This window comes from Cinclus cinclus, chromosome 6 (assembly GCF_963662255.1).
Source record: "Cinclus cinclus chromosome 6, bCinCin1.1, whole genome shotgun sequence".
Taxonomy (NCBI): domain Eukaryota; kingdom Metazoa; phylum Chordata; class Aves; order Passeriformes; family Cinclidae; genus Cinclus; species Cinclus cinclus.
In genome coordinates, this window is record NC_085051.1 from 54,864,047 (window position 1) to 54,878,401 (window position 14,355).

At 38.4% G+C, this 14,355-nt stretch overlaps 1 protein-coding gene across 1 annotated transcript in view; it reads right to left on the reverse strand.

Annotated features, from left to right (window-relative positions):
* Positions 1–818: 818 nt before the first annotated feature.
* The window catches only part of JAG2 (jagged canonical Notch ligand 2), a 67,245-nt gene continuing 53,708 nt past the window's right edge, over positions 819–14,355 (reverse strand). Inside the window, exons 16-26 of the mRNA XM_062494800.1 lie at positions 13,243–13,356; positions 12,757–12,870; positions 11,670–11,786; positions 10,972–10,999; positions 9,958–10,043; positions 7,649–7,762; positions 7,344–7,459; positions 5,894–6,139; positions 5,323–5,454; positions 4,154–4,310; positions 819–1,291 (exon numbers count right to left, since the gene is read on the reverse strand). Of these exons, the coding sequence (XP_062350784.1) occupies positions 819–1,291; positions 4,154–4,310; positions 5,323–5,454; positions 5,894–6,139; positions 7,344–7,459; positions 7,649–7,762; positions 9,958–10,043; positions 10,972–10,999; positions 11,670–11,786; positions 12,757–12,870; positions 13,243–13,356 (1,697 nt within the window). The remainder of the gene's footprint in view (positions 1,292–4,153; positions 4,311–5,322; positions 5,455–5,893; positions 6,140–7,343; positions 7,460–7,648; positions 7,763–9,957; positions 10,044–10,971; positions 11,000–11,669; positions 11,787–12,756; positions 12,871–13,242; positions 13,357–14,355) is intronic.

Consider the following 14,355-nt stretch of genomic DNA (forward strand, 5'->3'; position numbering starts at 1 on the left):
ACAACCAAAATATTTAACTTATTAAATCAAATATACAGAGTGATTCATTTAATATGTACATATTTACAAAAAAGCACTTTCACTATTAGAAAATAAACTGTGTCAGTTGGGGAACCTAGAGTTCTCACAATTTTACTATATTGATATGGCAGTCTTTGACAGTTGCTATAGAAAAAGTTTAATCTCAAGGCACTTGTCACATGCTTCAATACTGCAATTCTAAAGTAATTAAACAGAAATAAAAAGGCCACTTTTAAACCACAGTTGAAAGATCTCTATATTTTTTTTTTGTTCCTATTACAAAGAGTGTAAGGCAAATTTGGAAAAAGTCTTACAGAAGCTACTAACGTAACAAGTGCAGTGAGCTGCCATTAATAGAGATTCAAAGTCAAGAAAGCAGTTTAAAGTTCACACAATTTCCTCAACCAGGAGGTTTTAAAGCCACCATTAAATTAGAGCAAGTAATAAAAAGAAATACATTCTGTAAACAGTGTACAGTCTTTTGTAATAAACTTTACACATATTGAAAATACAACCTCTCCTCTGCCACACAGCGAGTGTATTATAAGTAAACTTTACAAAAATAGCAACTATCAAAGATTACTCATTTTTTTTCATCTGACAGTCATTGAATAATTTATACAAGGCTAAAGAAACAAAATAAATTTTATTTATTATTTTTATTTTTTTTTACGCAAAATAAAGAAACTATGAACATTTGACTCCAGATATTTTTAGTCCTTGATGCAAAGTGGAGATGTCAATTTTTCCCCTCCCCAGCAAGCGCAGGCGCAGTCTGCCTACATCCCAAATACAGGTTAGTCTCTACTGCCTTCAAAGTTTGATGCATTCACATTTTTTACAGATCTGTTGTCCATTTTGCCTATTTGATGAGATTTCTTTACTGGACTGCTCTCTGATGTGTCACACACCTTTGTTGGCAAAGGCTTTGCGAGTTTGTGAGAGAGGAATTTGTCCATTTCCTCATCTCTTTCCTCCTCTTCATCCTCCTCTTCCTCATACTCTACATACTCCTCTACTGCATCACAAGTTCTCTTTTGAGGAGATATGAAGTTTTTGCATTCATAACGAATGTCTTTGTTACTGTAAGATCTGTCTATAGGATTTCTTATGGGATTTAAAGGTGCCCACTGGTTATTGGCACCCTCTTCTCTGGGAGGACGGCTTCTCTCTCTCTCTTTTCTTCTCTTCCGAGTCCACCACACGCAGATGATTATACAAGTCAGCCACACAATGCTAAATACTGCACAAAGAATTGGAACCAAATAATCTAGAGGGCAAATGGAAAGAAATAAAGTCTCACGTTAACAGAACAAGATATATGGCACTGGACATTTGCAGAGAAGTATCCATACTTAACTACTGGTGATCCCCTGAAGCATTTTTGGGAGAAAGGAAGTAAGATGTCTTTACAGCACAATAACAACTGCATCAGTGCACCGGGCCCATCTGCAAGTGCTCTTTACTAGTTTAGTTTTACGTGATTAATGATGAGGGAGAAAACCTCCATTTGAGATCTTCTGTCCCCTCCAACAGACAAACTGGTTTTGTTAAGTAGCATCTTTCTCAAGCATCTACACAAAGTTGGCCAAGAAAATCTGAGTAATCCTGAAAAACCTTATCATAGCAGGAGGCAGGGAATGGAGTACTGTGCCTCTAAGTTGTTCTAGAAGTACTGGGACTCGTACCACAAATATGTCCTGCATTAATCATCAGAAAGAACAGTCCTTTACCTTCAGCATCTACAGACATTTATGTATCAATAATCTCCAAAAACATTCAGGTTAGGGCTATGTAACCAAATTGGTCATGCATTCTTCAGCAAGTTCCTGTTCTACCTCAGGATGAAATACCAGAATATCAGAGACACAAGTCTTCACTGCTCAATGAACAAACAAAAATTGAGGCAATTGCTTTTCTCTATTCTCCCAATCCAAACCTCACTACTGTGTTCTCCCAGCCACATAGACACAGATTGTTTTCTCTAGGAAAATATTTCTGAAAAATGTAAGTGTATTTGGATTTCTTCTGTTCCCCCTTCCTCAAGAGCTGTGCAGCTAGGAGAGAATAACTTTTTTCTATTCTTCTCAATAAACAAAAACTCACACATGGTAAGGGGTAACAAGAGATGAGATGCTTTGTTTTTATAGAGAGCAATAGGATTGTTCAACAGCTCTGCAGACAAATGCTGCCAACCCACCACTCTAATGCTTGATCCAAACATAAATTCCCTCAGCAGCTTTATGACATCTGCTTACAGAATAACCTGGAAATGACTATACAAAAACAACTGATGTTTCAACACCACAGTCCTTCGCTCCAACATTCGAGTGCCTTCTGAGTACATTCTTATGTGGAATGCAACACATTCTCAAACATTTCCTTTTGGTAAAGGAGGGTGAGTAAACTGCCAACACTGTTGGCCTCAAGGGATCTGAAAATTGTATTTTAGCAACGGGAAGGATTGCACTCACATGAGTAACTGCTAATCTCTCCCGATTTTTCATAAGCAACCTAATATTAAATCATGAATGGGAGAAATACTTCAAAGAAAAAGGAGCTCTTCATAACAGCTTCTCCAAGATTAGAATACAAAGCTTGCATTCTCACTGCTATCACATTATTATTTCATCATATGAACATGGATCTGAGATTACTTAGTAACAGGTTCTTTATCCAGAATTTTCAGCATACAGATTCCAAATTCAGACTACTTTTTCTTAAAGCTAAAGGAACTCAATGAAGCATATAAATTATCATCTCCACCTAGACACTTGAGCATCCCACAGAAATGAGATTCTCAACACATAGGGCTTTACACCACATTTTCTGACAGGTTTTCACCCACCTCAACCAATTAAGGGGCAGCAATAGAACAAATAAAAATAAAAAAATAGGTTAAAGTTTGCTTCATAACAAGTCCACTTAAACAGCTAAGCACCAGTGGTCAATATTGAGCATCCATATTAAAATTAGGAATCTGGAAACCATTTTGCGAGAGAACCCAAATTAATCCACTCTTTTGGGAGAATCTTTAAATCTTATTGAGATGGGAGGCAAAGTAATCTGCAGCCCTTTAGCCCTAGAATTTAATATGCAATCAGAAAAGCCAGAGGCTGAGGTGTGCCAAAATCCTAGCTCTATTCCTTATCTTCTACACAACTGCTGTTTAAGGCAAGCACAAAACAGGCACACTCCTTCAGGAGAGCTGAAGAAACAGGACATTTGCCAAGACCTTAAGAGATGAAAGGCATTTCCTAGAAGGAAAATGCAAGGGAAGTGGAACCAGGCAATCTCCTAATTGTTTGGACTATGGATGGAAGATCTTGCAGAAGATTATGTTGGGGAGGTCTAGGAAAAACCTGGGAGAGCCTCCTACCATTGTAAGGTTTTCACTCTGAGACTTAGTTGAACTTGAGCCCACCAGCATCTTCCACAAGCCCATCTCCTGCCTCCCCCAGGCAGGAACACAGGCATGCAAAACTTCCAATAGCTTATTTTGGCACAGCTCTTGGAGAGCCAGCATTCAGAGATAAAGGTCTCTAATCACACTATATCCTCTTAAAGAGGAACAAATGCTGCATTTTAAGCAGCTGTGTGCTAGTGAGAAACACATGTTGAAAAAGAGCAAAGTTTTACATCATGGCCAAGTATTGAAAGAAACTAGACATCTTTAACTCTTGTTAAGGTAAATAAATAGCACACGAGCACTTCAGAAGAAGTGGCATCACACCACACCTTCCCTCTCCCCATGTTTTTATTTCCTCACAGCCTCAGTGCCACAGCATCAAGGGCTGAGGTTGGTTTAAGGATCACGTAGGAAAATTGGACAGGTTGGGAACAGCACACAAGAGCAACTCCTCACCTTATGAAAGGTGTGATTGGGCTGGAGAGCTGGGCTGGAAGTCAGAGCTAATACTGTGGCAAGATTATGTGGGCATATCACATTAGAGATGAAGTTTAAACTAGCACACAAGCACAGAATCTTCATCTCAAAGCCTCTTCAGTTAATAACAGCAACTAAAGACAACCCGGTGAATAATTTTTTCCAATGTATAAAGAAAGATAAGAGAAGTCTGATAGCAGGGGAGTAGAAAACACACCACAGAGGAGGTATGCACTGGAACCTTACCTGATGATGAATTCCCAACAACGATGGTCTCTACTTTGACTTCAGTTACTGCCAACATAACCGTGCTGTTCTGTCGCTTGGTGATGGCATTTACTATTGTATTAGCAGCATTCTGAATGAGGCTGTTATCTTGTTCATCTCGGTGTGGGACAAAGGACTACAGGGAGTGAAGGAGGAAGGCAAGAAGTTATTGCAGTCACCTAACCATGGAAAAGTACTTTTTAATTCCAGCAACATCTTAATTGAGTTCACTTGGTTGAATTTGCCTGGCAGTAGCTATAAACAGTTCTCTAAATGCTTACCACAGCAACAGCATGACAGCAAACTGCAGATGCAGTGTCAGACTTGGTGGGTAGCATACCTGCTCATTAATTTAACATACCTCAAAGGAAAGGCAGTGACTTCCACGTTACCTAAACTGATGAGCCAAACTTAGTCATAGTTAGGAGCAGTTCAAGACATGTGGATTATCTAGATAGAAGCTTGGACTAATAACAGTCTGCTCTATTTATACCATATACTTTGCTCTCTCCATTGTGGCTCAGCATGCTCTTTACAGTACTAGCAGAGACAGACAGCCCAGCTTCTGCCTGGATAAACATTTACCATGAAAATTAACTCCTTCTTTAAAACTAAGCTATACACAGGCATGGAGTGATTGAGCTGTAAATGCATCTAAGTCTTTAGTTCATGAGGGCAAGTTACTTTCATCTACTCAATTTGCACCTCTTCCACTTCTCACTTAGTACCTTGTGTTTAAAGAACATCCCTGAAGCAGCCACACACTAAATGCACAGAAGGAACTTCTTTACAAGAGCAATCCAAATTCAGCCACCTGTAACCATACCACCTACCTTACTGAAAAGGTCAAGAGCCCAACATTTCTGACAGAACAAGTAGACACCTGTACACTAATTTGGGCTGAACTAGTCTTTATAGTAATTTATCATGAGCTTATAATGTAGTAGCCATCTATCATTAACAAAACATGCAATTTCAGCTCTGTGGAAGTATAGGAAATTGTGAGATCACAAAATTGCTTTGCAGACAAGACTAAGCCCCAGATTTCTCCACCTGCATTCAAGTGAAACAAGCTTGAACAACTTCTTCCCCAGCAAAAACTAATAAGAAAACTTATTTTTATATATATTCACGCTTCCGATACTTACAATAGCAACTTCAACTGCATTCTCTGTGGAGTAAGATGGATCACACAATATTATCAGAGCTCTGTCCCTAGAAACAGTCCTAGTAGCTGGTAAATACCGGATTTCAGAACAGATGTTTTCTGTTGTAGTGCCCTGTTAGAAGCAAGGGAGATTGTGTCATTTTAGTTCAAGTAAAAAATAGCATGTAAAAATAAGGACCTTCAGTTCTTGCAGTTGCTAAGAACTGATGAAGGAAGCAAAGAATGGGGAAAGAAAGGGCAAAAAAGGTGAAGAACTGGTTTTGGAATGAAGGGCAAAGAAGTGAGCTTGCATGATTATGTTAGTACAGTCAGAGCTCGTATTGAAATGTAAATAGTTCTTCAAGACTCAAGAAGATAAAATATTCAGTATAAAACTGAATTTTGCCTCACCCTTTAGACAAAGCATAATTAAAACAACAGAGGAGTCTAGTAATAAAATTTGCAAGCTTATAATAGCAAGGAGTCATACTAGAAACCTTAATCTTGCATGCTGTGACACAGAATAGACCCCTACATATATTGCCACACTTCATTAAGAATTCCATTCTCACCTGGGGGACTTTGTCTCCATTAAAAATTAAAGTAATTCTAGCACAGTCATTGTCCAAGTAACCAGAATTAGGCAGACACTTGATATTGATAGGCAGAGGTTCAGAGGCACTGCATTCTCCCCAGTCTGTGCACGGTGGCTGAAAGCATTTCATATACTTCTCCTGGCATTCTTGACCCATGGGACACTGGTTATTGGAATTATCCCAGTATTTGTGTAACAGACAAGGCTTTTTTCCACACCACACCTAGAAATTAAAAAGAACAAAGTACTGTTAACAGGTAGTTGCTCCCATGCATCAAATCCAAGTAAGCAATTCACATAGAAAAATACCTCTCTTTTGATACTGCCATAGTCCTAGTAGCAGATGGATCTGCTCTTCCACAAAATGAGGACATTTAGTACAGACACAAGAGCAAAAATCTGTGCAAAAATAATCTGAGAAACCACTGACTGGGCATATTTTTTTAGAAGTTTATGGATTTATCCCACTTAACTGAGTTATACAGAAATTTAAGCATTTATTTTAACCTAGTCCTCTACGCTTCTACAATATAGTAAGAGAATTATCACCACAAAGATTAATTACTTCAATATTCATACTGAGACCCCTGCCAGAGAATGCTGAATATGTTAAGAGCTGATGCACATTGGTAATAAGCACAACCACTTCAACCATGCTCCCAAAAAGGTAACAATTTGCTGGTACCCACAAATTACTGGGGTGCAGCAGATTTCCAAACACAGCTCCATTCCAGGAACTGGACTTGGATGATCCTGGAGGGTCCCCTCCAACTCAGGATATTCTAAAATTCCATGTAGCCTTTAAGATCCTACCTAGCACTGTACAGCTATTAGGAACTTAGGGATTTCTCAAAGCACAATTGTCAGCAAGGAAGTGCAAGTGTTCCATTACACGTGGAAGAAATCTAATATCATACGTGGATGAGGTGAATTTAAGGCACATATACAATCTACATTTAGGTCTTACTTTTCCTCAGCCACAAAACTTCCAGGATCTAGTCCACAGTAAATATACAAAGATTGAAAGCTGTCAGTTCATAAAGCTACTGAAGGACAATACAAAAAAGGCAGTTAATACCCAGTGAAAAATTTCTTCCTACGTGTCCTCCACCTTGGAACTCACATTTCACAAAATTAGGAGTTCTAAAACTGTGTTTGCAAAGCTTCACCAGTGTGATTTATCCTTTATTCCAGCTCATATTTCATTTTCTGCAACAAGTGGTCTAGAGAGCTTGTTCTAGCAGGTAGACAGCAGGACAGCAACTTAGAATACTAAAAAGACAATCCATAACTACTTTTACAGGAAGCCACATTTTCTTTTTTTTTAAACAAAGGAAATTCAGAGGAGACAAAGACTAACTTGTGCATGAAGAACAATGAGTTTGTTTCAGCCACAGGAATTTAAGAAAACAGGCCAAAATGCCTACCTTGGTGCAGTCAATACGTCCATCCAAACAGTGGCAGCTGTTGCACTCCTGTTCCCACCGGCTGCCATGGGGAAAAGTCATTCCTTTAAGCCAGCAAGGCTTTCCAATTCCAATCACTAAAGAAAAGAAAACACCAAAAAGCACCTCCAGACACTTCACCTCTTCAAGTTACAAATACTATACTAATTTAAATTAAAATTATTAGCTACTGTTCCTTACATATCAGACTACTGCACAAACTTTACACTGGCTATATTGTGCCTTATTGTTTTTTGGGTAAAGGTTGATAGCAGATAGAGGAATACCTTCTTGGCATCTAGGACCAATTCTTCCAGGGGGACAAGTGCATCGGTATCCATTTATTTCATCTATACAGGTGGCACCATACCCACAAGGAGAAGACTGGCATTCATCAATATCTGGACAGAAAATAGGTAAAATTCAGTCACAAGGACACAGGACATGGTAATTAATAATTTCCTGAGGTGTAATATAACAGTACCTCCTTTATTTAAAGCCAAGGACAGTGTGGCTACAGAATTAATTTTGTAATTAAACAGTTCTGCCATTCAGCAATAACCTGTAACAGATTTCTCATAATTGCACCCTAATTGAAGATCTTGCAGTCAAAACAGCAGTCATATGCTATCTCATCTCACAGAGCAGAGGTATTGGGCAGCTGAAGGTGTTAATGCCTTGTCCACATTCAGCTGCAGAACAAATCCCACATCATGTTCTGGCACTAATCATTTAGGCTTCATACAAAAGCATGTGCTTTCATGAAGTTATCAGAGAGTAAAAAGTGGACAATGATCTTGTTCAACAATGCACAAAGTGACTTGCTGCAATACAAGCGACCATAAAGCAGAAGAGTAACAGTTCAGTTTGTAACACACATTTGATGAACATTGATAACCTTGAAATAGTGAGTAGATTAATTTAATATATAGACACTTAACATAAAAGCCTCTTTAAAAAACCCTTCAAAGATTCAGAGGTTTATCAACAGAAACCACAGAAAAAGGCAGGGAAGCATGATCCAAGCACCATCCATTCAGATGGACAGCAATGTGTCATTTGTTATCCTGGAAGTGACAAGTACTGATTTATGCAACAGAAACCAGCTTATGAAATTGTGAGCCACAGGCACCAACAGCTTCATTTTCAACCAGAACCTCTCTCTTCCAAAGCATCTTTTGAAAGGTTTCCTTCCATTAAGTATGAATTCCCTTTCCAACCCCAGAGAGAACTGCTTAAACACCAGTTCTTGCCCAATACACACTATCAGCTCATTTTTCAAGTACAGGGCATTGATAGGGAACCTGACAAATGGCAGTAGTGAGACTGTTACACTTGTAGGCAATGCAAAACAATCCAATGGATATGGAAGGGGTTTTGATTCCATTTTAGCTTTCTTCAAAAATGCACCAAGATCTAAACCTCAACAGGGTTTAACTACTCTTTCCTCCTGTCTTCACACAGGTTTAAGATTCCCCAGCCTCTGTATGCTGAACTTAACTCTGTTTCTGTATCAGCCATAAGAGGTATTTTTTTCAGAGCTACTCCTTCCATCTATACCAGTCTAAACAAGTAAAAAAATGTCTGCAGCTCCATTACAAATGCACAGTACTTGTATTTGTGACATCCTAGCCTTAAGGGGAAGAGGAGCAGGCAAGGAGAACTCAATATCCCTTTCTGGGTATCTGGATCTAGACACACAATGATCTGCCATGCCTGCTTCTGTATCAAGACACCACTGAGCTGATGCTTCCACAAGTGCTGCAGCTGCCCTCCAACCAGAAGTGCTGGTTTGTTTTCTCTATGCCAGAATGAGGATAAAGTCTCAACTTGAGGGAGTGGAAGGACTAAGCCCAGAAGCCTTGAGGCTACAGAAGATTCAAAGTCCGGCCTTCCAAAGCAGAAAGAAAAAAAAAAAAAAGAAAAAAAAAAGGTATATATCCATTGAAGTCAAAAAGTCAATATGGTAAAATTCCATTAAAAAGACAAAGCCAAAACAACCCAAAACACCAGCCAAACAACAAAAGCCCCTCATCAACTTGTACCACAACACTTCAACACACTTTTAGGGTCTGTTTTCTCCCTTATTTTTGGCCTCTACCCTTCAGAATAATTGCAGTGTAACAGGTTTGTTTTCTAGCTTTGAAAGACCTTTATCATCCTTTTGTTATTCACATGCCAGCACTACACTTGATGTTTTTGTTTCCATTTACAATGTCTCAGTGCACTTTGGTTTCTTACATTAAGTGGAACACATTCTGACATATGTCATCTTTACCAACAAGATGTTTACCAACAGAGAAATATTTAAAATTTAAGGCTCTCTATGAAGCCAGCACCCCAGAAATGTCAGAATTATCCAAGAAAATCCAGCAATCAAATCTTTAAGCATGATTTAAGCCAACCCATTTCAGTGCCATTTAATGAAATGAGTAACAGACCATAACCATTTAGGTACCAGTACCTGGCTAACAGGTGGCTTCTGCTTCATTATTTGGAATTCAGCTGAGCTACTGTAAAAAGGGTCACCAGGTGTTCTTTCCAATCTGTATAGATTGGGACAACCATCCAGGTCTTTACCCATGCAGGTACTTACTAATTCTGCAGTCAGGACCAGCAAAGCCGGGAGCACATTCACATCGGAACCAGTTCACCCCATCCACACAGATCCCTCCATTGTAACTGTAAATAAAAAAGTGGAGCTAACAAGCCATCTACATTGTTTCATTAGTCAATTAAAGCTTTGTTAATTAAAGCTTCTGCTGCTCTCTGGGGAGATAATTTATCTCTCTTAAGAGCAAAAGCATAATGGATAGATAAACAGTATTGCTTAGCAGGTCAGCAGTTAAACAGCAACATTCTACACATGCACAAGGAAGCACATCCACAGAACTCAAGGAGGTGGAACAGTACTTTCAAGTGAATATAAAGAAAGCCCAAAGTTTTCCGAATTTGTTTTTTTTTGTTTTTTTTTTAATGAAGCACAGGTTATAGCATAAGAGTAGACAGCTGAGAAAGATAAGATAGGTTGTTTCATCCACACACCAGTTTCTTCCCCTTTCAATCATAAATATCAGCCTCTGCATTTAATATATTCCCATTTAATGTCCAAAAAACATCAGCCTCTGCACTTAATATATTCCCATTTAATGTCCAAAAAACATCAGTTTTTTTTAAACATGTTTATACATAGTAATTGGTCCAACAGGACATTTTTATATTATTTAAAATTATTTACTGTAAACTAACAGGTTTTTATTTCTCACATTTTTACTCTATCCAATTACAAAAGCTTCAAAAGTTATCATACGTGATTCACTTCATATTATTATAATTTACTGGTCAGTTCCACCATGGAGATTACACTGAAATACTTCTATTTGTCCATACACGAATCATCTCAAGATTGTTTTGTGGTCTTTGGTGCTGCCAAGGAATAGCTATGGCATAGCAAAAAAAAACGGTTATAAGCTATTTTACAGAGGCTAGCTTCAATTATTTTAGAGTAAAATTACTTCTGATCTGTAATGTAAATCCATATTACTGTGCTCACTTCTATTTTCACAGATGATACACAGTACACAGCAGTACATGGAGTTCATGCACTTACCATGGATGAGGGTTGCAGTCATTGGTGTCTAGAAAAAAGAATATTGGCTAGTGTAAATAGTGGCACAACATATTTCATAAAATATAACACTACAGTTCCGAAACCACTATATTTGGTAAGTAAAGAAAAAGATGCAGAACTGAATGTTTTCTTCCACACTTGCAAAAAAAGTTCAATTATTGTATATATCAATAGTAGGCAGAGTAAAAACAGAACTCAAATTTAGAGTTTCCCCTCCCACTCCCAGTGTTGCACCTTGGGGGAAAGAAAAAAAAAATAAAAATCAAAGTTGCAGGCTTTACTCCACCTAAACAATTCATTGTCTCGGTATGTCAAAGTAGTTAACTGCTATCCTCAGAGAAAACAGCTTATACACTGCTGCCTGTCTTTCCAGATACCCTTCATTATTAAAATTATTATTTCTCTGAATATTTTTTTCTGCTCTGTGCACATTTACAAAAATTCTATTTTCATAGAAGGCCCAGAGTCTTCTTTTGGCAGAGACTGGATGCAAAAAGTAGCACGACAAACTCTTCATTCATTACTTGAGCCTCATCATCTTTACCTACCTCCCACTCTGAATGATTCAGATATTTTGGCACCTGAACCCCATAAAATTGCTTTGTTTCAGCTAGCAGCTCTCTGCCAGACACTCCCAATATCCCAGGGGGATGCAGGGGAAGAAAGAAGAGCCTTACTCTGTGTGCATGTGCGTCCTTCCCATCCTTCTTTGCAGATGCACGAGAAGGAATCCCCGCTGCCAACACACGTTCCACCATTCATGCAAGGGTTTAGAATACAGCTGCTGTTTTTAGCTTTGGAAACAGAAAAAGTGTCTATTAGACCAGAAAACAAAGAGTGCCTATCATCTGGACATGTCACTATCACAATCCCAAGCAGTATTTAAGTCAACAGTTAAAAACTCACAAAGAAGTAAAATCTCAAAAAAATACTCAATCACAGGACAGTCTCTCACCCATCTTCACCATCATCCCAATCCAATTTTTAACTGAACTATGAAATTATAAAAGAATGACCTCCTTTCTGCCCTATTTGTGTAAGCATTATTGAAGCACTGCTAAATTATTACTTTGGCAGTGAGTTGCCCAGGCCATGAGGCATTCTTAGCAATAAAATACAATTATTTAAAACTCAGGTTTTGATTAAAAGCTGCAATTGTATCTGGGAAGTAGGAAAAACTGTACTAAATTATCTTCATTCAACTTCCTCATCATAACAAGTTTAGTTTTCAGAAAGATGCACCAGAGGTACTACATTCAGTCTCCAAGGGGGGGGCGGGAATATATATATGTGTGTATACATATAAAATATCAAGCAGTTCCCTACAGCAGGCATTAACTCTGAAAAACCCCCAGGAAGAACCTCTTTATTTCATTTTTCTTGGCTATGCCTGCTCATACACCTCACGATCACAAACCTTGTGACTCTGCAAGCCAAGCAGGGGACTAAGTTCCCAGGAAAACCTTTACACAGGGCCCCTAAAGACCAGTAGAAAAGTCAAGACACCACAAGTCCAAGTTTTCTAGAACTGCTTAGGAGAGAAGCTATGGAAAGGACCATATAAGCAGCCAGAAGAGAACAGCTTCCTAAAAATCAGTATCAGGTCAGATAAGTGGAAGAAATTACTTAAATTTCAGTCACCACCCAACTGGAACAGCTTTGAACTGGCCAGCCAGAACAGTGTGTCTGTTTACTAAACAGATGATTATTTTAACACTTCTCTGCTTCTCCTGGCTTCATCTGTAGACAATTTAAAAAGCTTACCAGTGTTGCAAGTACTTCCCATCCACTCTGGAGGACACGAGCAGCGGAATGTGTCTCCATCATCATAGCATGTCCCACCATTACTGCAAGTGTTTGCATCACACTGGTATTCACCTACACACCACAACAAACCAGTTTTAATTTTCAATGGTCTTGTTACATGTTAGAAACAGGTACCTTTGAATTACAAAATTAAAGAGACTTCATACTTAAATGCACCAGTATCAGAAACACATTGTTCTGCTTGCTGTATTACAATAAACAACCCAAAGAATGGAATCTAAGGACATGTCACGAAACTGTTTCGCTACATGAAGGAATACATTTTTCAAATGTTCCATTTTGTGACTGGGAAACTGGAAGGGGTAATGAAAGTGCACCTATTTTTTCACTGCAATTGTTTTATTTTAAATTTCAGGAACTCCAGTCCTATGAGAAGAAAATAAATCTTTGGGTAACCTGAAGATTAAAGCAAGGAACACTTACGTGAGTGACAAGTTTTGCCTTTCCAGTCATTCTTGCACTCACAATAGAAGTCATTTACCAAATCAATGCATCGGCCACCGTTGTGACAGGGGTTAGGAGAACAGTCATTGAAATCTAAAAAAAAAACAAAACAGTTAAGCAAATCAGATAGAAGATCTAGCCCAGCCAAGGCCATGAGAAAACAGAAAAAAAAAATCTCTTTATAAAGATAAATAAATTTTGTACTACTTAGGAGGACAGCAATCTAATTATTATGATGTTATCTTTATTACAAGCAAGGAAAAAACTCTCATTTAATACACAACAACATGAATTAGGACTTTCTGGCTGCTTAGAAGGACCATTCAGTATGGCCTCTCAGTAAAGCAAGAAAGTAGTTTTGTTTTTACAAACATCTGTATTCTGAACTTCAGAAAGAGCTTTCTAGTAGGGACCACAATGCCCTGAAAAGGAGCTCCAGCCCAGGACATCCTGGGAGATGAGAGAGATAGTTAAAGTTCCCTTCTGTTCTGCTTTAAAACATAGTGTTACAGCCATTAGAGGTGGCTTAACCACATACACACATATGTGCACACATTAAACATACTTATGCAATCATGGATTTTAGAGAAAGCTCCTTTCACTTCAGACAATCATTTAATAGGTGGAACGTAAGTATTCCAGAACAAACTTCATCTATACCACACAAAAGGCTCTTTTGACAGCAATAGCTGCCAAAACTGCTCACTCTGTTTCACATCTTAATTGATGCATGTCCTGTAATAAGTCTCAACAAGTCCTTGCCATCATGTTTTATAAGGGGCTTCATTCAGAGCAGAAAAAGAAACAACTGCAGTTTCCTCTGAGGTGTCTTAATCATGAACTGACCTAATTCACTTCCCGGCCCACACTTTTGCCTATCCTCAGGAGAAAAAGTTTTCTCCTCCTCAAATAAATGATAACTACACCAAAGAATCAGATTTTGCTCCTACTAAAGGAGCTGAGTCTTTCAGTACAGCTACCTGAAGTTATTTCCGAAAACACTTCTGCAAAAAAGACTTAATTATAGAACAGAGAAGCTACCCCATTATTAAGCACATACCAATCATCTCTGCTACAACAAAGATGCATCAT